The sequence below is a fragment of the Aotus nancymaae genome, unplaced genomic scaffold, assembly GCF_030222135.1.
Source record: "Aotus nancymaae isolate 86718 unplaced genomic scaffold, 86718_ANA_hifiasm-v0.15.2.pri h1tg000053l, whole genome shotgun sequence".
Classification (NCBI taxonomy): domain Eukaryota; kingdom Metazoa; phylum Chordata; class Mammalia; order Primates; family Aotidae; genus Aotus; species Aotus nancymaae.
Genome location: NW_026988467.1, coordinates 21,123,668 through 21,150,671, shown reverse-complemented (window position 1 = coordinate 21,150,671; position 27,004 = coordinate 21,123,668). Strand labels below are relative to the sequence as shown.

Genomic DNA, 27,004 nt, shown 5'->3' with positions numbered 1-27,004 from the left:
CAGGAGGCAGAGATTGCAGTGAGCTGAGACTGCACCACTGCACTCAAGCCTGGGTGACAGAGACACCATCTCAAAAAAAAAAAAAAAAAAAATTAGCCAGGTGTGTTGGTGCATGCCTGCAGTCCCAGCTACTTGAGAGGCTGAGGTAGGAGGATTGCTTAAGCCCAGGAGGTCAAGGTTACAGTGACCTATGATCGTGCCACCACAATCCAACCTAGATGACAGAGCAAGACCCTGTCACTTTTAAAAAAGAGAGAGAGGAAAAACTAGGGTTAAAAACAACAAGCAAGCAAACACAATCACATTGGGACAAATCCAAATCCGTCAAAGAAAAACGAAGCACTGCCTGTCACACTCCTGATGGAGCTACTCATCAGCAGAGCACATGCATAAAATTAGCAACCCTACAGCTGAGGAATATACATTGAAAGATAAGTCTTTTTCTCCATTTATTTTTCTTATAGTTTATTTTCCTATGATTTATTATCCCCCCGACACTATTCTTAAGAAATATTGATGAAAACACAGAGCCAAAATCCAATGATCTAAAGTGAAGATTTACCTTTACATGATAATTGCACCTGTGTTATTTATTCTACTATTCAGAAGAATGTAAACGCTTACTCCAATAGTTAGAAACTTAGAAAGACAAAAACTTTTTCAAGTGAGAAAAAAAAATTGTTTTAATAGAGATGGGGTCTTACTATGTTGGTCAGGCTGGTCTCGAACTCCTGGGTTGAAGAGATCCACCTGCCTCAGCCTCCCAAAGTGCTGGGACTACAGGTGTGAGCCACTGCGCCCAGCCAGAAATTATTTTTTGAAATTAAAGTGTATAATTGCAAACAGGATTATTCTGTCTATAATCCAACAGAAGCAACTGTTTTTTGCACAGAGATGACCTGAACAAACAGGTGATTTCAGGAAAAAATTAAAACAAAATAAGACACTGATAGAAAAAAAATGTAAAGGAAACATTTGATTCTGCCCATATTTTAAAAAAATATTTCTTTAATAGAAATAGGGTCTCACTATGTTGCCCAGGCTGGCCTCAACCTCCTGGCTTTAAGTGATCCTCTCGCCTTGGCCTCCCAAAGTGCTGGGATTACAAGCATGAGCCATCATGCCTGGCCTTGATTCTGTCCACATTTTAAATCCAATTGATAATCTATAGATAACTATAATATAAACATTTTATATTTTGTCATTTCAGATATTACTGTTAGGCATATTAAATAAAATTTACTAGGAAGTCTGCTGAACTGCTCTTACTAGAATTTCTGCTAGGATGATTTCAGGTATAAATTTAGGTTAGACGTAACCCCCAAATGGTTTGAAAAATGAAAACCAACAAGAGCCCACCCTTTTTGCAGGTTAAAAATTTCCCAAGCTACAGTTAAAAAGAAAAGGTTGAAATAGAAAAGACTGTGAGATTTCTGAGAGCATTCCTACGTATACAGTGTTTTTTGTTTGTTTGTTTGTTTGTTTGTCTGTTTTTGAGATGGAGTTTCGCTCTTGTTGCCCAGGCTGGAGTGCAACGGCGCGATCTCGGCTCACCGCAACCTCCGCCTCCGGGGTTTAAGCAGTTCTCCTGCCTCAGCCTCCCGAGTAGCTGGGACTACAGGCGCGCGCCACCATGCCCAGCTACTTTTTGTACTTTTGGTAGAGACGGGGTTTCACCATGTTGAGTGGGATGGTCTCTATCTCTTGACCTCCCGATCCGCCCACTTCTGCCTCCCAAAGTGGTGGGATTACAGGTGTGAGCCACTGCGCGCAGCCCGTATATAGTTTTAAAATAAATTGGCAATACATGTGGTTTTTTACAACAAATAAACAAGGTTAACTTATTTATAATGTAAAAACTTAGAGCTCTTAGTATGAGAAAAAAGGATGATTTCAAAATGTCTAAATTATGACTGAACTTGGGAAAGCAAATAGCATTTGTAAATGAGAACAACCCTGAAAGACACAAAGGTGGCGGCCACAGCCCCCTTCCCTGCTCCGCTTCGGAGTGGGTCATCTCCAGGCCGGAGTGCTCTGAGAGCTCCCTCTCTGCTCTGCCCTCTGCTCCCATCGCTCCGCCATCCAAGTGCTGCGGGCTGAGCTTCCTGATATGACGGCCGCTCTGCTCAGAAGCCCTCTAGACCATTTCCCACAAAAGAACAAGCTCCTGAGCTGGACATTCATGGCGTTTTGCTGGGCGGCCCCATACTCGCCCTTCGAGCCAGATTTCTCCTGACTCTGGCCACATATCAGCTATGTGCTAAGCACACAGAATGGCTTGCCACTCCTGAAATTGCCCACACTCTCCCGATGCAGTTTTTCTCATTCTGTTTCCTCTGGCCAAAATTCCCTTTCCCTTCCCTGCTAGAATCCTACCCAGCTCTCAACAGCCCTTCTCCAATGCCACCTCCCTGTGAGATCTTTTATTCCACTGGCTGTGATCCTTCCTCCTTTCTTACCTCAATGCACTTTTAAATTTAATATTATTTTTCTTATTTTATGGAGATGAGGGTCTTACTATGTTGTCCAGGCTGGTCTCGAACCCTTGGGCTCAAGTGATCTGCCCACCTCAGCCTCCCAAAGTGCTAGGATTATAGGCATAAGCCACATGAACAATTTTATTACAACAAAATTATAAATGGCTCTAATAGGTTTTATATAAATTAGCCCCAGGAAAAATTCCTGCTTTTGTGAATGCACTCCCAAGTAATAGGAACCCCGGCTAAAGAACCCAAGGTTTTCTTTAATTACAGTCTCTGAATATAAATAAATGAATAAATAAGTGAATGGATTAAATAAGACTTGACTCAGAGTATACTTAATGCCAGTGCTTCTCAAAGTATCCATGGAGAAGGACTGGTTCTGAAACATATCCTATCTGTTGCAGACTGATACTCATCTGAAAATACAATAAAAACTTGGTGGTAACATCTAAAAGTGGACATACACTTTTTTTTTTTTTTTTTTTTGAGACAGAATCTCACTCAGTGTAGTGGTGAGGTCTTGGCTCACTGCAACCTCTGCCTCCCAGGTTCAAGTGATTCTCCTGCCTTAGCCCCGTCAGTAGCTGGGATTATAGGCACGTTACCACCACACCCAGCTAATTTTTGTATTTTTAGTAGAGACAGGTTTCTCCATGTTGCCCAGGCTGGTCTCGAACTCCTGACCTCAGGTGATCTGCCTGCCTCAGCCTCCCCAAGTGCTGGGATTACAGGCATAAGGCACCGAGCCCGGCCTAAAAGGGGGCATACACTTTCTGTACTTATTTGTCAGGGACCAGTCAAGCTGTTTTTCCAAATCCACACACATTCAACATGATAACAGATGCAGGGAAAGGGAGGACAGATGCCTACCTTCTGCTCTTGTGCCTCAAACACTGCTTCATGGACGCTGCAAGCAAAAAGTGAGGTAGGCAGATCACTGAAATCCATCATCTCATCCAAATCATCTTCATTTTCACCAAAAATCATCTCTTCTTCCTCTTCTTGGTCAGTGCTACACAGATCTGACTGGCTATCATTCCAGGATTTCATAGTGTCCCTCAGCATTGCTTTGCAAAAGCCGGTCTTTTCCGTCTGAATAATCCTAGGATGTCTATCAGGCACCCACTGTTAAAAAAAAAGAAGATGCAGAGATAAAACTCTGGAGGCCAAATAATGTTCCAATCAATCAATGTCTCCAGGCAGCAATTCATCAAATGAAGCAATTTTGATTAGAAAGATAAATCAGTATTTAAAACAACGCATTACAGTCCTAAGTGAATTCTAGATATGCTCATTTGATTTGCTTAGCATATTTTATGTAACATATTTCACTGGCAATGATTTATTAAGAAAAAAAGGCAAAATGTTTTCTAGTGAACTTAGGGGTAAAAAGGATAATATAAAATGAGATCTCATCAATATGTGCTCCGGTTTACAAGCAGTAGAAAGAAAAATGTGAACCAGAAGAGTCTCCACATATTTGTTTGGGGTTTTCCATCTACAACATTGTAACTGGCACAGCAGGATACAACCCACGCTAATTCCCTCACCATCTGCACCCTGAAATATGGTCTGTGATGAGCTGACTCTACCTCTCCTAACCAATTTGTTCTTTTTGAATATACTCTGAAAGAATTAAGTTATACAGAATCAAAAGTTGTCTACAAATTCAGTCTTTGTTAATATTAGAAATATTTGCAGTAGGCAAAATTTAACACAGAAAATCAAAAAGAGGGCCAGGTACAGTGGCTCATACTTATAATCACTGAACTTTTGTGGAGTTTTTTGGTTTTTGTTTTTTGTTTTTGAGATGGAGTCTCGTCACCCAGGCTGGAGTGCAGTGGCGCGATCTTGGCTCACTGCAACCTCCGCCTCCCTGGTTCAAGTGATTTTCATGCCTCAGCCTCCACTACAGGCATGAACCACCACGCCCAGCTAATTTTTTGTATTTTTTGGTAGAGATGGGATTTCACCATGTTGGCCAGGCTGGTCTCAAACTCCTGACCTCAGGTGATCTGCCACCTCGGCCTCCCACAGTGCTGGTCACAAATACATTGCTTACATACAGTACCATACAGGAGGTAATTCTGGAATAAAAATAGTGAGGCTTTTTGGTATTCTACAATATCAGTCAAGACTACTTCTAAGAAGTAAAATCTTAACTCATTTGTATGAACATTTTCTGAGGGCCTATTGCTTGATGCTGGGGAGTGAAGAAGACGTGGTTCCTGCCCTCAAGGCAACTCCCAGCAGAGCCAGACTTTCTCTTCCTCAACAATGCTAAGCACCCATTCTCCTAAAGAACCCCATTCCACCAGCTTTCAGCTATACTTTTTTTTTTTCCTTTTTGAGATGGAATTTCACTGTCACCAAGGCCAGAGTGCAGTATCGCAACGTCGGCTCACTGCAACCTCCTGGGTTCAAGTGATTCTCCTGCCTCAGCCTCCCAGGTAGCTAGGACTACAGGCATGTGCCACCATGCCTGGCTAATTTTTGTATTTTTAGTAGAGACAGGGTTTCAGCGTGTTAGCCAGGCTGGTCTCGAACTTCTGACCTTAAGTTATTCGCCCACCTTGACCTCCAAAAGTGTCAGCTATACTTTCAATTTCTCCTTCTCCACTTGTTCCTCTTTCTCAGCAAACATGTGTGTTCCTGGGAGCCCTACGATCTGGATTCTACCCTCCCCTCACCCTGCCCCTGATTCTCCTTCACCTTCCTACCCGCTCCTGGGAAACGTGATCTCCTCTTGCTGGGCTCCCTCTGCTCTAGTCACTCCTGAGTTCGGTGCGGTTTGGCCTCCGCACTACCTTTTGGCTGCAGCTGCCCTCCTCGTGGACAGCAACGGCTTCCTAACAGGCACCTCGCACTTTATCGTGCGTCACTGTCTCACAACTGTACTGCATTTTTTCCGAAGTGAAGGTCTGTGGCAACCCTGATTGAGCAAGTCTATCAGTGCCATTTTCCAACAGCATGTGCTCACTTCGTGTGGGTCACGTTCTGGTAATTCTCACAGTATTTCAAACTTTTTCATTATTATTTTATCTGTTATGGTGATCTGTGATCAATGATCTTTGGTGTTACCATTATAATTGTTTTGGGGCACCACGAACTGCACTTGTATAAGATGGTGGACTTAATCAATACATGTTATGGGTGTTTTTTTTTTTTTTTAGACAGAGTTTCGCTCTTGTTGCCCAGGCTGGAGTGCAATGGTGCGATCTCAGCTCACTGAACCTCCTGGGTTCAAGCGATTCTCCCGCCTGAGCCTCCTGAGTAGCTGCAATTACAGGCATGTACCACCATATCCAGCTAATTTTGTATTTTTAGTAGAGACGGGGTTTCTCCATGTTGGTCAGGCTGATCTTGAACTCCTGACCTCAGGTGATGCGCCTGCCTTGTCCTCCCAAAGTGCTGGGATTATAGGCATGAGCCATTGCGCCTAGCCTATGTGGGTGTTCTTAATCAATACCTGTTGTGAGTGTTCTTAATCAATACGTGTTGTAGGTGTCCTTAATCAGTACCCGTTGTGGGTGTTCTAACTGCTCCACTGACTGGGGTCATTCCCCCAACTCTCTCCCTCTCTCGGGCCTCCCTACTCCCTGAGACACGACAATATTGAAATTATGCCAATTAATAACCCTACAATGGCCTCTAAGTGTTCAAGTGAAAGGAAGCATCATCAGTCTCTCGCTTTAAATCAAAAGCCAGCAATGATTAAGCCTAGTGAGGAAGGTATGTCCTGAGAGGCCAAAAGCTAAGTCTCTTGCACCAATCAGTCATGGTGTGAAGGCAAACAAAAAGTTCCCAAAAGAAATTAAAAGTGCTACTCCAGTGAACACACAAATGTTAAAAGAGGCCAAAATAGCCTTATTTCTGATATGGGAACTTTGAGTGGTCTAGATATAAGATAAAACCAGCCACAACATTCCCTTAAACCAAATTCTAATCCAGAGCAAGGCCCTGGCTCTCTTCACTTCTATGAAAGATGAGAGAGGTGAGGAAGCTGCAGAAGAAAAGTCTGACGCTAGCAGAGGCTGGTTTATGAGACTGAAGGAAAGGAACTGTCTCTGTAACATAGAAGCGCAAGATGAAGCAGCAAGCGCTGATGTGGAAGCTGCAGCAAGTTATCCAGACGATCTACCTAAGGTCATTGGTCTGGACGGTGGCTACCCTCAACAACAGATTTTCAATATAGACGAAACAGCCTTCTATTAGAAGAAGATGCCATCTACGACTTTCATAGCTAGAAGTCAATGCCTGGCTTCAAAGCTTCGAAGGACAGGCTGGCTCTTTTGTTAGGGGCAAACAGAGCTGGTGACTCAGTTGAAGCCAATGCTCATTCACCATTCTAAAAATCCTATGGCTCTTAAGAATTGTACTCAATCTACTCTGCCTCTGCTCTGTGAATGGAACAATAAAGCCTGGCTGACAGCACATCTGTTAATAGCATGGTGTGCTGTATGTTTTAAGCCCATTCTTGAGACCTACTGCTAAGAAAAAAGACAAGATTCTTTTCAAAATATTACTACTGCTCACTGACAATGCACTTGGTCACCCAGGAGCTCTGACAGAAATAAATACAGAGATGATTGTTTTTTTCATGGCTGCTAACACAATATCCATTCTGTGGCCCATGATCAAGGAGTTACTTTGACTTTCAAGTCTTACTATTTTAAGAAACACATTTCATAAGTATACAGCTGCCAGAGATAGCAACTCCTCAGATGGATCTGGGCAAAGTAAATGGAAAACTATCTGGAAAGAAGTCACCATTCTAGATGCCATTCAGAACATTCGTGATTCATGGGAGGAGGTCAAAATCACAACAGCAACAAGAGTTGGGAAGAAGTTAATTCCAGCCCTCCTGGATGACTCTGAGGTAGTCAAGACATCAGTGGAGGACGTAACTGCAGATGTGGTAGAAACAGCAAGAGAATTAGAATTAGAAGAGCCTAAAGATGTAATTGGATTCCTGCAATCCCAAACAAAACTTGAATGGATGGAGTTGGCTTCCTGTGAATGAGCAAAGAAGGTGGTCTCTTGAGATAAGACCTATTCCTGGGGAAGATGCTGTACACATTGTTGAAATGACAACAAAGGATTTAGAATATTCCATAAATGTAGTTGATAAAGCAATGGCAGGTTTAGAGGATTGGCTGCAATTTTGAAAGAACTTCTATTGTAGATAAAATGCTATCAAACAGCATCACATGCTACAGAGAATCTTTTGTGAAATGCTGTTCTTATTTTAATAATTGCCACAGCCACCCCAAACTACAGCACCACCACCCTGATCAGCCAGCAGCCATCAACCTCAAGGCAAGACCTTCCACCAACAAAAAGATTACGACTCAATTGTTAGCATTATTTTTTGAGATGGGGGTCTCACTCTGTTGCCCAGACTCTAGTACAGTGGCGTGATCATGGCTTGCTGTAGTCTTGACTTTCCCAGGCTCAGGTGATCCTCCCACCTCAGCATTCCAAGTATCTGGGACTACAAGCGCACGCCACCACGCCTGGTTAATTTTTGTAATTTTTGTAGAGAGAGGGTTTCGCCATGTTGCCCAGGCTGGTCTTAAATTCGTGGTCTGAAGTGATCTACTCGCCTCATCCTCCTAAAGTGCTGGGACTATAGGTGTGAACCACCACACCAGCCAATCATTAGCATTTTTTAGCAACAAAATATTTTTAAAATTAAGGTATATACATTGTTTTATGACATATGCTATGGTACACTTAATAGACTATAGAATAGTATAAACAAGACTTTTATATGCACTGGGAAACCAAACTTCGTGTGACCGGTTTTATTACAGTGGTCTGTAACCAAACCCATGATATCCCCAAAGAAGCCTGTAGTTGAAACCCAGTTTCAGGTCTCAGCCTATCTCTGGAGCACATGACCGGGCTGCCTGTTCCATTCATTCTTGAACTCCCTGTGTCCCTGCCTTCTGGGTCTTGGCTCTTCCTGGCCCTTCTTCCTTAACAACGCTGTCTTTTTCACTGCCTCTTTTTTCTCCACATCCTCATCCTCTTTTCATCTTCCTCTCCTGGGTGATTTTATCCACTTAACCACCAGAGGTTCTCAACTAAGTTCCTGCCTCCCTGTGGGTCACACACACCTGTGTCAATACTGGTTCTCGTTTCATGCAATGACTTTGAGACAGGATGAATGTCACCAAAGTTGGGAGGGAAGCCAGAGCAGAACCTTGGGCAGTAAGGAGGATGGGCAGTTTGGAAAAGTACCATGTCCCCAAGAGACTCTGATCAGCCTGCTGGTCTTTCCCACTTATACCCCTGAAAATCACTGACTTATACGGCTACGTTCAAATTTATATACCAAGATTCACTCTCTCTCCCGAGTTCTAGTTTTTTTTTGAGACAGAGTTTCACTCTTGTTGCCCAGGCTAAAGTGCAGTGGCGCAATCTCAGCTCACTGCAACCTCTGCCTCCTGGGTGCAGGTGATTCTCCTGCCTCAGCCTCCTAAGTAGCTGAGACTGTAGGCACGCACTACCACACCCAACTAATTTTTTGTATTTTTTTCTAAGTCACCACTGTAATTTTTTTTCCTAAGTCACCATTGTCTGTAAATTATTTTTTGTATTTTTAGCAGAGATGGGGTTTCATCATGTTGGTCAGGCTGGTCTCAAACTCCTGACCTCAGGTGATCCACCCACCTCGGCCTCCCAAAGTGTTTGGATTACAGGCCACTGTGTCCAGCCATATTTTTCACTTTCTATTGAATATATCTGTCTAGGTGGCCCACAGGTACAACAACTGTTTTTAACTTATTCATTTATTGTGCCAGAAATCTCCAATCTGAAACCGGGCCCTGGGGGTGTGAGGCAGGGAGTGATACTGTACCTCACTGTGGCTTTCATTACAGTCTTTTCTTCAAGACAAAGTTGTTGGATAGACTTTGTAGCTCTTACAGCACCTGATTCATTTTTCTGTTATACACTTGTATTGTGATAATTTATTGACAAATCACTTCTAGCTACCAGTGTGTATCTGTGAAGTCCCAGGTCCTGGCACAGTTTCCTGCTCACAGTGTATGCTTAATAAGGGTGGCTAAATAAAAGCAGGTAGCATTGTGGTTTCCCCACTGATATATCAGCACAGACAAATGTACACTGAATTCTGCATAGGGCTGGAGACAGCTTCCCAAAGGAGGTGATGATGAGACTTCAAGGATGAACAGAATTTCAGCAGGAAAAGAATGGGGAGCATTCCATGCAAAGCCAGCAGGACATGAACAAAGGCAGGAAGACAATAGGACCAGCATGCACAAAGGTCACGTTATCTGGCCTCGCTGGGGTGCAAGGTGTTTGGTGGGGGTCGCATGAGACAGTCAGAAAGGCAGGTATGAGCCAGGTTGCAAAGAAAGTAGAGGTACAGAGTTTTGCCATAAAAATCATGTCAATGGCATGTCAATATCAGCATGCCGTTGTGGGTTTTTAGGCAGGGAAATTATAAAACCAAATGCATTTTAACTTTTAGTATCTCTAAAAGTGGGCTGTCTTTATATCTTATCTCTCAGAGGCACTAATGTTTTTATCCCTATTCTCAACCCATTAAAAAGAGGTAAAGAAAATACTGTGCCCACTTTTTTGGTGGCTGGCAAGTTGGGGAGCTCTGACTGACTAGATTTTGAAATTTGAGAAAGTCAACGTACTCTGGATAAGATTTTTTCTTTGTTTCAAGTTCCCCCGTCTAACTCATAAAAAGATTTTAAAAAACAGAGCACAGGAAATAATCCTTCACTTGACTTAAAAAAAAAATTCTTAGAATGTTACACCTTCATTTCCTGTTTTCTACCTTCAATTTTGAGTACCGTTTATATATATATGTATATATAACTTCAAACAGAAGTTATAAGAATAGCACAAGGAACTCGGGTACACTATATCCTTTACCCAGAGTCACCAATTCCTTCGGTTTTGCCCATCTGCTTTATCTTTCTCTATTTTTATAGATGTGTATTTTCTTGAGCCATTGAAAGATGGAGCATACCCTCTTTACTTCCAAATACTTCAGTGTATAAGAACAAGATCATTTTCTTACATAACCCACAGAATAATTACCATAAACAGAAAATTTAACATCCATATAACACTATTATCTAATGCATAATTTATCAAATGCATAATCTGGATTCAAATTTTGTCAGTTATCCTAATAATGTCTTAGCTATTTTCCTAATAATGTCTTAGCTATTTTCCTTCTTTTTTTGAGACAGAGTATTACCCTGTCACCCAGGCTGGAGTGCAGTGGAGCAACCTCGGCTCACTACAACCTCCACCTCCCAGGTTCAAGCAATTCTCTGCCTCAGCCTCCCAAGGAGCTGAGGGCACCCACCACCATGCCTGGCTAATTTTTTTTGTATTTTTAGTAGGGATGGTGTTTCACCATCTTGGCCAGGCTGGTCTTGAACTCCTGACCTCATGATCCACCTGCCTTGGCCTCCCAAAGTGCTGGGATCACAGGCGTGAGTCACTGCGCCCAGTCCTTCAATTTTTTTTATTGTTAAATTATTTGTCTTTTGTCCCAAGATATCTATATTTGTTTCTTTCTTTTTTCTATTTTAGAGACAGGGTCTCTGTCACCCAGGCTAGTATGCAGTGGTATGGTCATAGCTCACTGCAACCTCAAACTCTTGGGCTCAAGTGATCTTCCTGCCTCAGCCTTCCAAGTAGGTAAGACAATGGGTACACGCTGCCATGCCTGGCTAATTTTTTGTAGAGATGGGATTTCACTATATTCCCCAGGCTGATCTCAAATTCCTGGCCTCAAGTCATCTTCCCTATGTTGCCCAGGCTGGTCTTGAACTCCTAGTCTCAAATCCTCCTGCCTCAGCTTCACAAATCACTGGGAGTAGTGACGCCTGACCCAAGATATTTTAATAATCTTTATAGTACTGCTATATTTTCTTCACTTACACATCACTGTATATCTGATAAGCTTAAAAAGGATGGATTGCTGAAATACCACGGCAACTGTAAATGCGTCTGAACAGTCCTTACATATACCCCAGAAAGATTCAAGCTCCATAATCAGACTTTAGATCTGAACTCTGGTTCCTCCAGTACTTTATGTAAATTATGTTGTCTCTTTGCTTCTATTTCCTCAACTGTAAAATAGGGCTAATAACGATCCTTACCCAAAAGGATGTTAGGAGGATTAAATTAGGAAATCCATGCTAAGAGCTCAGAAGAATGCTTTGCATATAGTTAGTGCTCAATAACTATTTTTACATAGGCACGATCTATGTCAATGCATTGTTGAGTTGAAAGGACCCCAACAGTATCAGAACCATTGGTGGAACTGATACTAAAATAATAAAATGAGAAAAACTCATTCCCAAAGGATCTAGTTCCAAGCAACAGAAAGGCAACAAAAATAAAACAAACACTTTGTATCATTTCATGAAAACTATTCAGTAGCAGACGAGTCAATAAAGTGAGCTACAACAACAGAATTTTTTCTTTTCCCTGTGAAAAGGGAAAAGAAAATAATTTTTAAAAAGTGTGCTACAGAGCAACCACTAGAGGCAGTAATATGGCTCCAGAATAAAAGTGCGTCCAGACGTAAAAAGGTTGTGGTGCCTTTTTATAAACCTTACAGAATGTTATGCTGTCATGCAAAGCATACAGTAGCAAAGACATTATCATTCTGAGGATGGTTCTCTTGCTAAAGACAAGCCAGGAGGGTTTTTTTTTTTTTTTTTTGAGACGGAGTTTCGCTCCTGATACCCAGGCTGGAGTGCAATGGCGCGATCTCGGCTCACCGCAACCTCCGCCTCCTGGGTTCAGGCAATTCTCCTGCCTCAGCCTCCTGGGTAGCTGGGATTACAGGCACGCGCCACCATGCCCAGCTAATTTTTTGTATTTTTAGTAGAGACAGGGTTTCACCATGTTGACCAGGATGGTCTCGATCTCTTGACCTCGTGATCCACCCGCCTCGGCCTCCCAAAGTGCTGGGATTACAGGCTTGAGCCACCGCGCCCGGCCCACGAGGGTTTTTTAAATAGAGTTTGAATTAACATTGTCAACCATTTTATAATTTTCTTTTTAACAGAAGCTGTTAAATCGTTAAGTGCAGTTAAATCTGAATAGAAAGATATAGGTAAGGAGATTTTATAAAGTAGCTCAGCTTGTACTTAAAAGGTAAACTCAGTTTCACTACGGCAAAGAAAAAAATTACACAAGTACGTTCGTTCTACGTGGTGTAACTGGAGGTGTTGCTAACTTTGTGCCGCTCCAACTATCACAAGACTATACCGTTTCTCAGTTTGCCAGTCCAGGGAAATCTTGACTGGCCTAGCAGAAAGGGCTGAACCAAAATCCTCCAGCTCCTGTAAGCAAAGGTCTATGCTAATCCAGGTTTCCCATCATCTCCAGCACAACTGTAACTGCAGCTGGCTTCTGGCAAATTGTTTCTTCATGGAAATATCAAATAAGTGGAAAAACTCCAGGGAGCATGGCCATCTGCTCTGCCACAACAAGCCTGTGACAAAAGTCATCTATCAAGGCAAAATGTCAAGCACATGGAATTGATCTTGCATTTTTCGTTCTGATCAGGAAAAGGTAAATTATTTCTCCTCCAGGATTAAAATAATAGTACTTTTTTCAAATTAATAGGCTTCCCAGCTTGGTGAAACATTTCAATATCTTAGCTAGATGCACTTTTTACTTTTTTTATGTGTTCAAAATGCTACCAGACAAACTGGAAGTAAATAAGTGCTCCATTTTCAGCTCTACAAGTACCCTGCTGAATAACCTTGGGACAAATCACTTGGCTTTTTTGTATTTATAAAATAAACAAAATAAAATGCATAAAATATAGAAAATAAACACTCACAGGTGCTTTGGGCAACTAAGTTCCTTTTTTAAACTTCTAAATTATAAATTTCAACTAAGTTAAAAAAAACAAAGAACACTTGGACTGGTGCGGTGGCTCATGCCTGTAATCCCAGCACTTTGGGAGGCGGAGGCAGGCAGACTGCCAGAGCTCCAGAGTTCGAGGCCAGCCTGGGCAACATGGCGAAACCCCCTCTACAAAAAAATACATGGTAATACATGGTGCACTCCTGTAGTCCCAGCTCCTGGGGAGGCTGTGGTGGGATGAATACTTGAGTCTGGGAGGCCAAGGCTGCTGTGAACCTGTTTGTACCACTGCACTCCAGCCTGGACAACAGATGACCTTATGTCCAAAAAAAAAAAAAAAAAGGAAAAGAAAACAAAAACAATAACCACGAAAAGCCACTTAAGACTGTCAACGGGAGGTTCTGAACGGCTATCACAAAGCCCTGCCTTCTATTCTCTACTCATTTACCACTTTCAGGTACAACGGTACTATTTTTTAGTAGCTGTGGTAAGAAAAATTTGGTGCAACAGAAAAGTAAAATAGGTGATGTAATCCCAGCACTTTGGGAGGCCGAGGCGGGTGGATCACGAGGTCAAGAGATCGAGACCATCCTGGTCAACATTGTGAAACCCCGTCTCTACTAATACAAAAAAATTAGCTGGGCACGGTGGCGCGTGCCTGTAATCCCAGCTACTCAGGAGGCTGAGGCAGGAGAATTGCCTGAACCCAGGAGGCGGAGGTTGCGGTGAGCCGAGATCGCGCCATTGCACTCCAGCCTGGGTAACAAGAGCGAGACTCCGTCTCAAAAAAAAAAAAAAAAAAAAAAAAAATAGGTGAAAATTTGATTTTTGTATTTTGTATGTTTCAATGACCCATGTCCTGTTTTCACAGATAACCTAGAATTGGTCCTGTTATAACTGAGGTTCCACTCCACCAGAAATTTGTTAGCAAGAGACAGAAATAACAACAAAAACCAGCCTACAGAACATAGGAAAACAAGAGGCTTTAAAGATAATTGAAGTCAAGATATACAAGACTGATGCTATTTGTTTTGCTGTGTATAATTCATTTTCCCTGGATAGAACTCTACATTCTAGGGGAAAAGTGGAGATCGCCATCCGACCTCCACCTTCTGTGTTTTTTCTCAGTAACAAATGGTGTTGAACTTCAGAGCTTCCATTATTTCACAGGGTTCAGGCTAATGGATTTCTAAGTTACACTATTTTCCATGTTTTAAGTCTTTCAACCAACAACTCTAACACCATACAAAATCTGCTCTCGACTGTTACCCTAATGTTCACAATGCTTTAAACTTTTACAAACATAACGTTGTATTTCAATAGCAGGAAAAATCTTGTTTCCCCGAAAAGCACTGAAATCTGTTTCCAGGCTAAGAAAGAAAGGGTTTGGGTCAGGCGCAGTGGCTCATGCCTGTAATCCCAGCACTTTGGGAGGCACAGGTGGGCAGATGGCTTGAGCCCAGGAGTTCAGAGTTCAAGAACAGCCTGGGCAACACAATGAGACCTAATCTCTACAAAAAATTAGCCAGCACCTGCAGTCCCAGCTACTCGGGAGGCAGAGAGGTGGGAGGATCGCTTGATTCTGGGAAGCTGAGGCTGCAGTGAGCTGTGTTTGTACCACAGCACCCCAGCCTGGGTGACAGAGTGAGACCTTGTCTCAAAAAGAAGAAAAGAAAAAAGAGAAGAAGAAAAGGCAAGGTTTTCCAAGGCAGTAAAATGTAAAGCTGATGACCTGGCTAAAGAAGAGACTTTTCAGGCTTTTCACAGTCTTTCTCCATGGAAAGCCCATTTCTAGAAGATCAATTTAAATCTCCACCAAAAAGAACACATCTGTGTGATGCACATCTAGCTCCTGTATTATGTGTTTACAGAGTTTAAGATATTGAACCAAAGCCAGTGAAATATTCTTAAAACAAATTACATCATATGTAATCACAGCTACAGATAAGTCAATTGCTTCTTTTGCCAAATAGTACATCAGAGACTTCTATGAAAAGTTAAAATAAATGTGGTGTACTCGGTGGCTTCCAACAAGTGGAAGCGAATATGTCTGGCTTTCAGCACTACAGGAAAACATCACTTTAAATAATCCTTGTTTGTATCTGAAACACGGATCTGGATTGCTTCCTACACTGGAATACTAATCTCTACAGGAGATGATCAGATTTTGCACGGAAGCTGGACGAATCACCCTGGCACAGATCACTGCTGCCCTACCTGTCCAGGCGGCGGACAGAAGCAGACAGACAAGTTTCAAGAAGTTAGGGAGTCACTAAAGCGATGGTGACCCAGACACCGCGGGGGAAGCGAGGAGAGGGGGAAAGACAGGGGGGCTTCCACCTTCCGGGCGCCCCTGCACCGCTCCTGCCTTCAGGGACAGGCTGGGCCTGTCGCCTTTTCAAAAAGTTCAACACTTGCTGAGAGAAAATCGTTGGTGGAGAAGAGAAAACATTTTTGTTTTGTTTTCCAGGACACCACCCCCGAGGCTGCCAGACTAGACTCCGAGCGCGAGACGGGTGCGGCAGGAGGCGAGGTCGCGCGCGGCAGCATCTCCGGGTGCCGCGACTCTGGGCGCCCTCCCTCCCGGGCTTCTCTAGGCGGCTTCTTCCTTTTTTTTTTTAAACTTTTCACGCCCCCGCTCCCGCCCCGAGCCCCACCCCCGCCCCGCGCTGGGTGCAATCCTGCCAGAGAGGCCAGGCGCCCAGGGGCCTCACCTGCACGCCCCGGCGCCGCAGGACCGGAGCGGGGAGGGCGACGGACGGGCCCGGGAGGCTCGACGGGGCTGCGGGGAGCCGGGCGCGGAGAGCTGCGGGGCCTCCAGGAGCCTGGTGGGCGGCGGGTGGGGCAGGGGGCAGAGGGCAGAGCCAGGAGCGGTCGGCGGCAACAGTCTCGCCGCCACGCCCTCGACGCCGGCGAGAGCGGCCGCCTAGGCGGGGACGAGGGCGGTGTCCGGGCCCGGGGAGGCTGCCGGTGCCGCGCGTGCTTCCGGCCCCGCGCGCCCCGCCTCGCACCCTCCTGCTCTGGCAGGGCGCGCGCACGGCGGCGCAGGCGCCCGAGGCCGGGACGAGGCGGGGGCCGGGGCGGGGGCGCGCGGGGGCCGGGGCGGGGGTGGTGGGGGGTGACTCGCCGCGCGCGCGCGCGCGCCTTTCTCCAGCTCCTCCGGTCCCTCGTCCCCAGCCTTGTGGGTGGCCTGGGCTGTGGCTGGCGCGGGGGCTTTAGTTCCCCCGAAAGCAGGACGTCTGGCGACCTTCTCGTTTTCCACAGGGAGCAGAGAGAGCCTATCTCCTTTTCCTGCTAGCCCAGTAGGACAGTCCCCAGAACAGCTCAAGAGACTATGACGAACGTTTACTCAGGGCCAGTTACTATGTACACTGTGCCCCGCACGCGGCGAGTTTACCTCGGTTCACCTCCCGGCAACCGGCGGCCCGGATATTCTCAGATGCAGTGATGCGGGGGTCTTCCCGGCGCCTCGTTGCCCTGGGAGAGGCGGCCGCAAGTAGCTGAGCTGCCGCGAGCACCAGGTGTGGGACAGCCCAGGCTGGGTCCAGCCCTGGCGGGTACAGCCCTCTTTCCCTCCCGACGCCTTTCCCTCCCCTCTCCTCCCTCTTCCCTCCTCCCGCTCTCCCTCCTCCTCTCACTCCTCTTCACCCCATGCCCTGTCTACCATTGTCATACAAGTCACACGTTTAATGCTTTTCTTTTTCGTGTAAAAACCCTTGCACGCAGTCTTGCTTGCCTGTCTCTGACGCCCTAGGAGACCACGGGACATGATTACGCCTATGTCTCAAAGGGAAGAGCCGGAGTCTAAGCTGTTCAGCGAGTTTCAGTGGTAGGACTGGGGCTTACATTGGCAGTTATTATTATTACCAATAATTATGATGACAAAGCTCAAGAGCCCAACTTGGAAGGCAGCAGGCATCTCTTCCCTTAGCCGGCAGAGAGGGAAGCAGGGTCACAGAGCAGGGAAAATAACTTGGCTCAGTTCCCACTTGCAAGGATGTGCAGCCGCCTGGTGGTGCGCACCTGTAGTCCCAGCTACTCAGGAGGCTGAGGCGGGAGGATCGGTTGAGGCCAGGAGTCTGAGACCAGCCTGGACAACATAGCAAGAAAAAAGGAATGTGCAGTTAGAAGAAGATCAGCTCTGGCTGGGGGCGGTGGCTCACGCCTATAATCTCAGCACTTTGGGAGGCCAAGGCGGGCGGATCACCTGAGGTCGGGAGCCTGACCAGCCTGACCAACATGGAGAAACCCCATCTCTACTAAAAATACAGAATGAGCCGGGTGTGGTGGCGCATGCCTGTAATCCCAGCTACTCGGGAAGCTGAGGCAGGAGAATCGCTTAAACCCAGGAGGCAGAGGTTGCGGTGAGCCGAGATCATGCCACTGCACTCCAGCCTGGGCCACAAGAGCTCAAAAAAAAAAGGAAAAAAAAAACCAAACAAACAGAAGAAGAAGAAAATCAGCTCTGATCACCCACTCAAGGCCTTTCAGAGGCAAAGTTAGCACAGTGAAGGTTAACATCAAAGGTACCCAGTGCCTGCATCATGGGGCAGAAAGATAGACTAAAATGTGTACAGCACATCTAATCCCTGCTAGATGTAAACTGAGGAATTGGGATTGGATAATGACCCCAAGGGCTCTCCAGCAGTTGAGCCCAACACCGGCACAGACGAACGTCCAGCAGATCACCCCTTCTGCTTCCTGCTCGATGCTTCTGTTCTTGCTGCCTCCAACCCTGCTCCTCCTGCTCTTGACTTTTTTTTTTTATTTTTTTTTTATTTTTTATTTTTTTAAAGAGAGAGAGAGAATAGGAAGGAGAAAAAAGGAAGAGAAAGAGAGAGAGAGAATGGGGAGGAGGGAGAAGGAAAAGAAAGAGGGAGAGAGAATGGGAGTATTGCTTTCTTGCCCAGGCTAGAATGCAATTTAGTAATGGGTATTGAAAACCTCTTTTATACTGATAATTATACTTAATGATGTAATCAGGAAGGAGTAAGGGAAGAAGATAACAAACAAACAGCCAACCAATATTTAATTTAAACCTATGAAATGCTATGCGATTACTGAGGAGTGATTTACTTCCAATTATATAGTCACCTTTGGAATAGGTGTGAGGTGGTAATGTATGTTTTGTGTATTTGAAGTGGAGAGTACTATAAATATTTATTAAGTTTACTTGTTCCGGGTCTGAGTTCAAGTTCTGAATATCCTTGTTAATTTTCTATCTCGTTGATCTATAGAATCGTTAGCTCTTCTTGTTGCATTGATCCTTTTGCCATTATGTAATGTCATTCCTCGCCTCTTTTGATCTTTGTTGCTTTAAAGTCTACTTTATCAGAGGTGAGAATTGCATCTGCTGCTTTTTGTTTATTAGTTTATTTTTACTCTCTGTTCAATTGGTAAATCTTCCTCCTTCTCTCTGAGTCTTTGTGTATTGTTTCATGTAAGATGGGCCCGGATGCAGCATACCGATGGGTTTTGGCTTTTTATCCAATTAAAATATATGTAAGTTTAATACCAGCATTTGATGCTAGCTGGCTGTTTTGCCCATTAGTTGATGTGAATTTTTTATTGTGTTAAAGTTCTTTGCTTTTTGATATATTTTTGGAAAGGCTGATATTGGTTGTTCCTTTATATGTATAGTGCTTCTTTCAGAAGCTCTTGTAAAGCAGGCCTGGTGGTGGTGAACTCTCTAAGTACTTGTTTGTTCGCAAAAGATTTAATTTTTCCTTCGCACATAAAGCTTAGTTTGGCTGGATAGGAAATTCTGGGTTGAAAGTTCTTTTCTTTAAGGATGTTAAATATTGGTCCCCACTCTTTTCTGGCTTGTAGGGTTTCTGCTGAGAGATCTGCTGTAAGTCTGATAGGTTTCCCTTTATGGGTAACCTGAACTTTCTCTCTAGCTGCCCTTAGTATTTTCTCCTTCATTTCAACCCTAATAAATCTGGCAATTATGTGCCTTGGGGTTGGTCTTCTTGAAGAATATCTTTGTGGTGTTCTCTGTATTACCTGGAGTTGAATATTACCCTGCCTTGCCAGGTTGGGAAAATTTTCCTGAATGATATCCTGAAGAGTATTTTCCAACTTGGATTCATTCTCTTCATCACATTCAGGTACACCTATCAAACGTAAATTAGGTCTTTTCACATAGTCCCATATTTCCTGGAGACTTTGCTCATTCCTTTTCATCCTTTTTTCTGCATTTTTGTCTTCTCGTTTCATTTCACTGAGCTGGTCCTCGACTTCTGATATCCTTCCTTCCGCTTGATCAATTCGACTGTTTAAACTTGTGCATGCTTCGCGAAGTTCTCGTGTTGTGTTTTTCAGCTCCATCAATTCACTTATATTCTTCTCTAAATTGTCCATTCTCATTAACATTTCGTTAAACCTTTTTTCAAGGTTCTTAGTTTCTTTGCATTGGGTTAGAATAAGTTCTTTTAATTCACAGAAGTTTCTTATCACCCACGTTTGGAAACCTGCTTCTGTTATTGGAATACCGGTGTAATCTATTAAGCCTTGTTCCGTTACTGATGAGGAATTGCAATCCCCTATAGAGGGAGAGGCATTCTGATTTTGAGTATTCTCTACCTTTTTACGCTGGTTTCTTCCCTTCATTATATATTTGTCCGTCTGTCGTCTTTATAATTACCGACTTTCTAACTGGGTCTCTGACGTCCAACTTGTTGATTCCCTGCGCCGAAATCTGAGCAATCCACTGAGCCGGCCAAAAGAGCGGTGTTAAGATTGATGGTGCTTTTCTGCCCGGGAATATCCGGACTCTGCACCAAGAACTGGCGTGCTAAGGCACCAGCAAAACCGCCACGCCGGCCACAAGAGTCGCCCTGGCGACCCGTGGAGCTCCTCCACTGGGAATCTCGTGGTCCGTGAGCAACTAATATTCGTCTGAAAGTGTGGCGTCCTCTCGTTCTTTGCTCTTTCACTGGGAGGTACGTGCCCGAGCTGCTAATCATCAGCCATCTTGGATCTCTCTCCATTGCTCTTGACTTAACTAAGTTCTTCACTTTCATTAATTTAATAAATATTGATTGCAAGCTGCTTCTTTTGTCAAGGTTACCCTAAGAACTGCAGTAATTTTTTTTTCTCTAAATTCGTCTAACACAGAAACTTTTGCAAAAATTTAGGGTTTTTTTGTTTGTTTGTTTGTTTTGGTGTTTGTTTGTTTTGAGATAGGATCCACTCTGTTGCCTAGGCTAGAATGCAGAGGCACAATCATAGCCCATTACAGCCTCAGCCACCCAGGCTCAAGCGATCCTCCCATCTCAGCCTCCTGAATAGCTGGGACTACAAGCCCATGCCACCATGCCTGGCTAATTTTTCTGTTTTTGTAGAGACAAGGTCTCACTGTGTTGCCCAGGCTGGTCTCGACTACTGAATTCGAGCAATCCTCCTGCCTCGGCCTCCAGAGTGCTGGGGTTATAGGCGTGAGCCACTGCACCTGGCCAAAAAATTGAGTTTTCACATCAGATGAGTTTGGAAACGGCCTCATTCCATAGCCCTGCTTGGAGATGTGTGATGCACGTTTGCACAAAAATGGTCCTGAGAGATCCTAAGTCAAAAACAACCAGGTTAGCTTGTTTAACTTAGTTATTAGGCCCTGTGCAGGTGCTGGGCTTGCAAGGGTAAGGCCCACACAGCTCTGCCACCTGAGGAGCTCACAGGTAGGGGAGACAGTGACTGTGATACAATTGTAGATGTGCACTAATTGAGACATTTGCGAAGTGCTGACAAAGGAGAAGAAGTGAGCAATCCGACATGCAAGGGTCAGGGAAGCCTTTGCAGTTAAGAGGATATTTACATAAGAGTTTTTTAGGGGGAGAAGATGAAAAAGAGCATTCCATACGAGTAACAGCATATTTAGAGACATAGCTGTATCTTTGGGTAGGTCTTTGGGGTAAGCATTATCAAGTATTATCCAAGATTATCTTTATTTTTTCATGGAATACATCAATCAGACTGGGTTAAGCAGCAAATGGAACGCGCCGACTCACATAACAGAAAAGTTTGGGGCTTCAGGCATGTCTGGATCCAGAGGCTTAACCTATGACATCAGGATGAAGTATTTTCTCTCCATTTCTTGACTCTATTTCCTGTTGACTTTTCATTCTTAGGCTTCCTTTTCCCCATGAGATGGCAGAATGGCTGCTTACAACTTTAAATCACACCCTTACCAGCAGAAAGAGTTTTCCCTGACGCTGTCGAAAAAATCCCAAGACTACATCTCGTTGGTCTAACCTGTGTTATTTGTGCATCACTAAACCTCTCTCTTGAGAAGGGGCGTGGAACATTCTGACATCTCCTCTCAAATCGCATGGACTGAAGTTCGGGGAGAGGTGGTGTCCTGTCCTAGATAATTTCTGTTGGCCTTTCCTGACCTCCACCCTTTTCCTTCCTAATGAGCCTCAAGAGGCCAACCTGCATGGTACCGCTGCCACAGGTCCCTTGTCCTCTGACTTACAGTTGAATTCACCAAGTAGAAGACGCTGGAAATGAGACCAGAGGGTTGGAGGAGGAGGAAGGTAAGGGTATTATTCTTCTGGCCCCTGCCTTTCTAGGTTGCTGCAGGTTGGCTACATGTATTTACTGAAGCTTCTGTCAACTGGCCTTCTTCACACAAGTACTCTCTCCTAGTTCTAGTAAATTCTCCCTTCTCTCACCCTCGAGGTGATAATGGCTCCCCTCTGTTGCTTGCCACAGTGTATCACATCATCAGTCCTGCTTTCTCCCTCAACCCTGCCCACACATCTGTATGTAACCTTAACTAAACCCTCCTTAGATTAATCATCTGCTGGGATGCCGATAGTTACATTCACCAAAGGAGATTCAAGTTGCTATTACCAAAAGAAAGGAGAATGAATAAAGAGCAGGCAACAGCACTAAGGCAGTGATAGTGATTTGGAAGAAGTATTACCATCGTGCAGAGGAGGCGACTGTGGCTTGGACAGGGTCGTGAAGGGGGAAGCAATGAGAAATGGCAGGATTCTGGCTGTATCTCAGAGGCAACGGTAACACAATTTACTGAGGAATTGTGTGTAAGTTGCGAGCAGTAGGGAGGAGTGGAGGTTGGAAGCAGTTGGAAAACATGCATCTGGAGCCTAGGAGTGAGCTCAGACCAGCTGTAGTGATTTGGGAGGGAGGCGCGGTGGTTAGCTGAAACCACAAGCTCAGATGAAATGACCCAGTGAGCAAATGTAGAATAGAACACAAAAAGGACAAAGAGCAGAATCTAGAAGAACAAACACCAGCCTTTCCGTAGTGAACAGAGGAAGAGTTGCCATCTTGTATCTATCGTCTAGATTGTGAATGACTTGATAACTTGAGAACAGCAGTGGACTCTTCAACATCCTTCCTCTTTACCATCCTGTCTAGCGAGGTGATGGCCACACGGGGGTAATAAATGCTTGTTATGAATGAACTTGACACAGTTTCACATTTCTAACACTCCCTCCCTCTCCTTCTCACATAAGGTTTGAGTTACAGGCCGCGAAAAAGAGAGAGAAATTGATCCCCATGGCTCAATCCGCTGAAACCTATGCCAAGGTTGCTAAGCGTTTCATTGTCCTGGAAAACTTAAGTAGAACCTCTCCGACGATGCCACAGATCCCGAGTAGCACAGCTCTTGCCTTTCAGGAGAATTTCCAGACCTGCGATTTCATTTCAGATTTTCTTATTCTTATTTGAGTAGATTTAACAGTAAATATCCTAACAAATCCTTATTAGGTTTGTATTGGGTCTGTGCTATGAAAATAATACAAACGGCAAAAGGTCTCCATCTCACACTCATACATTGCTGGTGGAATGTAAAAGGATGCAGCTGTTTTTGGAAACTGCCAGTTTATCTAGTTAAACATACACCTACCCTATGACCCGAAATTCCACTCCTAGATGTAGACTCAAGAGAAATGTAGGAAAATGTCTACCAAAAGGAGCTGGTACAAGAATGTGCTCAACATCTTGGCCTGGCATGGTGGCTCACACCTATAATCGCAGCACTGGGACACCAAGGTGGGTGGATCAGTTGAGCTCAGGGGTTTGAGACCAGCCTGAGCAACATGATGAAAACTGTCTCTACTAAAAACACAAAAACTAGCTGGGCGTGGTGACAGGCACCTGTAATCCCCGCTACCTGGGAGGCTGAGGTGGGAGAATGGCTTGAACTCAAGAGGCAAAGGTTGCGGTGAGCCAAGATCATGCCACTGCGTTCAAGCCTGGACAACGCAGTGAGACTCCATCTCAAACAAAACAAAACAAAGCCAAAAATTTTTACTCATACTATTCTCCAGTCATGAATATCCCAAAGGCCCATAAAAGGAATGGATACGAAAATCACGGTATATTCAAACAATGTAATACTACACAGCAATAAAAAATCATGAAATACTGATACACATACACAACGGATAAATCTCAGAAACAATTGTTGAGCAAAAGAACTCGGCTGGGCGCGGTGGCTCACACCTGCAATCCCAGCACTTTGGGAGGCTGAGGCAGGTGGATCACGAGGTCAGGAGTTCAAGACCAGCCTGACCAAGGTGGTGAAACCCGGTCTCTACTAAAAATGCAAAAATTAGCTGGACATGGTGGCATGCGCCTGTAATCCTAGCTACTCTGGAGGCTGAGGCAGGAGAATCGCTTGAACCCGGGAGGTGGAGGTTGCAGTGAGCTGAGATGGCGCCACTGCACTCCAGCCTGGCGACAGAGTGAGACTCTGTCTCAAAAAAAAAAAAAAGTCTAAGAGCATAGATGTATGATTTCATTTATAGGAAAGTCAAGAGGCGGTAAAACTAGTGTATGGTAAGAAGCATCAGAATAGTGGTTGCTTCTGAGGGTAGGGATTAATTGGAAAGGAGCACAAAGGAACATTCAAGGGTTACGGAAATGTTCATTCCATGCCAGTATGTTTGTCAGACACGGTTCTAGACGTTGGGAATATAGCAGTGGACAAAACAGACCAAGTCCCTGCTTTTATACAAATCCATCTCAGTTCTTTTAATTGGTTGCATTGTTTAATGCATTTTCAAATAGGAAAAAAAAGTGGCCTTTCTTTAAATATAGTCGATGACAAATCTGAGGAACGCTCTTGCTTCATTTTTAGTTGCTGATGGGAAGGCAGAATCGTACAATGGAAAGAGAATGGCTTCCAGGAAGTCAGCTCCACCACTGACTGGTTGTGTGACTTTTGGACAAGTGCTTTAACCCTATGAAGCCTTACTTTTCTCATCTGTTAAACAGAATTTTTTTATTATTATTTTTATAATTTACAAGCAAGATCTCACTTTGTTGCCCCAGGCTGGTCTCAAACTGCTAGGCTCAAGCGATCCTCCCATCTCAGCCTCCCCAAGCTGCCTTGCAAGGTTGTTTTGTAAAGTGCCAGACACATTGCAGATGCTCAGGAAACATTAGCTGGTTTATAATCAGTTTACAAGTAAAATTTTACTTTTGCCCAGTGAAATATGAGCAGAGGGAGGCTGACTTGGCTGGCAGAGGTACCCTTGGCCTTTTGCTGTTCTTTCTTCTAGCCTGCAAAGTGAACATGAAGGCTGGAGCTCTAGCAGCCATTCTGGACTAGGAGGTAACCTTGAAGATGGAAGCCACATATCAGAATGGTGAATCCAAAAGACGAAAAACCCGTATCCCTTGTGACACCAGAGCTATATCAGCCCTGGGTTCCACCACCTATAATGCCTTCATATAGTAAAGAAATATTCTTGTATCTTGTTAGGTGTCTGTTGCAGCCAAACATAATCCCAACTGATACTCACTGTAAATGAGTCCATGGCTCCCTGTAGTATTTTTCAAAGCATCTATCACAATTGTAATTAATAATTATGCAATTCCTGTTTAATGCCTGAGTGAATGCCCAAGTAGAATATCAGTTCCATGGGGGCAGGGATTAGTCTGTTCACAGATGTATTCCCAGCTCCTATAACAACATCTAGTTCTGGTAGGTAGTAAGTGCACAATAAATGTAGCGGAGTGAAGGGGAGAGAAGAAACGGAGCTGTTTCTGATGAGGAGAGAAATCACCAGATAAGAGAGCACGCAGTGAGAAAGAAAGAAGGGGAAGCTGGAAGCCTGCCTGCTTTAACTCTAGTAATCGATTGATCTCTCCTGTCTCAGCCTCATTAATATGCATCTGGGTGTGCTGGCTATTTCAATTCTTGTTCTGCCACACACTCTACATCTCCTATGGGATTTGCATCGCAGATGGTACCTTTTCCTGAAGAGCCTTAAATTAACCTGCCTCCCTGGTAACACCCTCATTTGTCTCCCATTCCTGGCAAGTCAGCCGTTCCCCCAAGAAGAGAGTTGCAACACGATCCAATAGCTTGCTGGAGGAGTGAAACTTCTTATCAGCACCACATCCAAGATTGGTTGGGAGATGAGTCATGTCGATTTTTGATATTTAAAAATTTCTCATTATAAAAATTGGACTCGGCCTTTATGGAAATTTGAAAACAAAAAGATAAATAAAAAAAATTCAAATCACATCCAATCCCAGGATCCAAAGATAGTCATGTGCAAGAAAAATACCTTGATTCCCCCAAATCATTAAGCTAAAGGGAAAAATAAAGCTGGGGACTGCTCAGAACAAACCTGCTCCCCATTCTACTCAAAGTCACTCCTCTGCTTACAGAGATAAATACATATCTGATTGCCTGCTTTGGAGAGGCTAATCAGAAACTTAAAAGAATGCCACCATTTGTCTCTTATCTACCTATGACCTGGAAGCCCCCTCCCTGCTTCAAGTTGCCCCGCCTTTCCAGACCAACCGATGTTCATCTTACATATGTTGATTGATGTCTCATATCTCCCTAAAATGTATAAAACCAAACTGTTGTCTGACCGCCTTGGGTACATGTTGTCAGGACCCCCTGGGGCTGTGTCTTGGGCATGCAGTTTCAACCTTGGCAAAATAAACTTCCTAAATTAACTGAGACCTGTCTTAGACTTTTGGAGTCTACAGACACTATTCAACATTTTAGTGTACAGTATTTCTCTCCAATCTTTTGGGTAAGATTAGTATACCATTAGAATCAGCCAATTTGGATCTCCTATCTATTTTACTTAACATTATCTTGTACTTTAAAATACTGTTTTAAAAAATTTCTAATGACTACATAATATTGCATTGTGTGTTCTGTTATTTATCTAATCATTTACTTACTGTAATCAAAGTTTCATTCCAATTTTCTCTTACATAATTAACCATACAATGAATACCTTTATATGTAAAATATGCTATTGCATTTATGATTATTTCCTCAGCACAGATTCCCAGAAGTGGTTACTAGGCAAAGGGGGCATGAACATTTTAAAAAATTCTTATTGGAAAATGACAAAATACATTTCAAAAAGGTTGTTACTATATTTAATTATAAATGCCTTTCCTGTTTGATAGGCAACAAAAAAAAAAACCTCCCCAAACGTGACATCGTGATTTTTCACATGTGCTTCATTTGAGATCTGCCTAAGTCCTCTGTCCCTTTTTCCACTGAGTTATTAGCATTAATTGTTTGTAAGAGCATTTTATACATGGTGGATAGTAACCCTGTGATTATATTTGTTGAAAAACTTCTCTTCATAATTTCCCTTTTGAAGATTTTCTTTTTTTATATA

The 27,004-nt window shown here is 43.9% G+C and overlaps 1 protein-coding gene and 1 long non-coding RNA gene across 3 annotated transcripts in view; one reads left to right on the top strand and one right to left on the bottom strand.

Moving 5' to 3' along the window:
• Window positions 1-3,686, bottom strand: part of RCAN3 (RCAN family member 3) — a 30,474-nt gene extending 26,788 nt beyond the window's left edge. The window contains exon 1 of one of the 2 annotated variants that reach the window (XM_064363470.1): window positions 3,354-3,686. In XM_064363470.1, the coding sequence (XP_064219540.1) occupies window positions 3,354-3,548 (195 nt within the window). In that variant the 5' untranslated portion in view covers window positions 3,549-3,686. The remainder of the gene's footprint in view (window positions 1-3,353) is intronic. The other variant, XM_021668387.2, reaches the window with a different exon arrangement.
• A 13,170-nt stretch (window positions 3,687-16,856) lies between these two features.
• LOC135269518 (uncharacterized) lies at window positions 16,857-25,235 on the top strand. Its single transcript, XR_010337783.1, has 3 exons — window positions 16,857-16,891; window positions 21,793-21,904; window positions 24,905-25,235. It is a non-coding gene; the product is annotated as an uncharacterized LOC135269518 (long non-coding RNA).
• The last annotated feature ends 1,769 nt before the right edge of the window (window positions 25,236-27,004 follow it).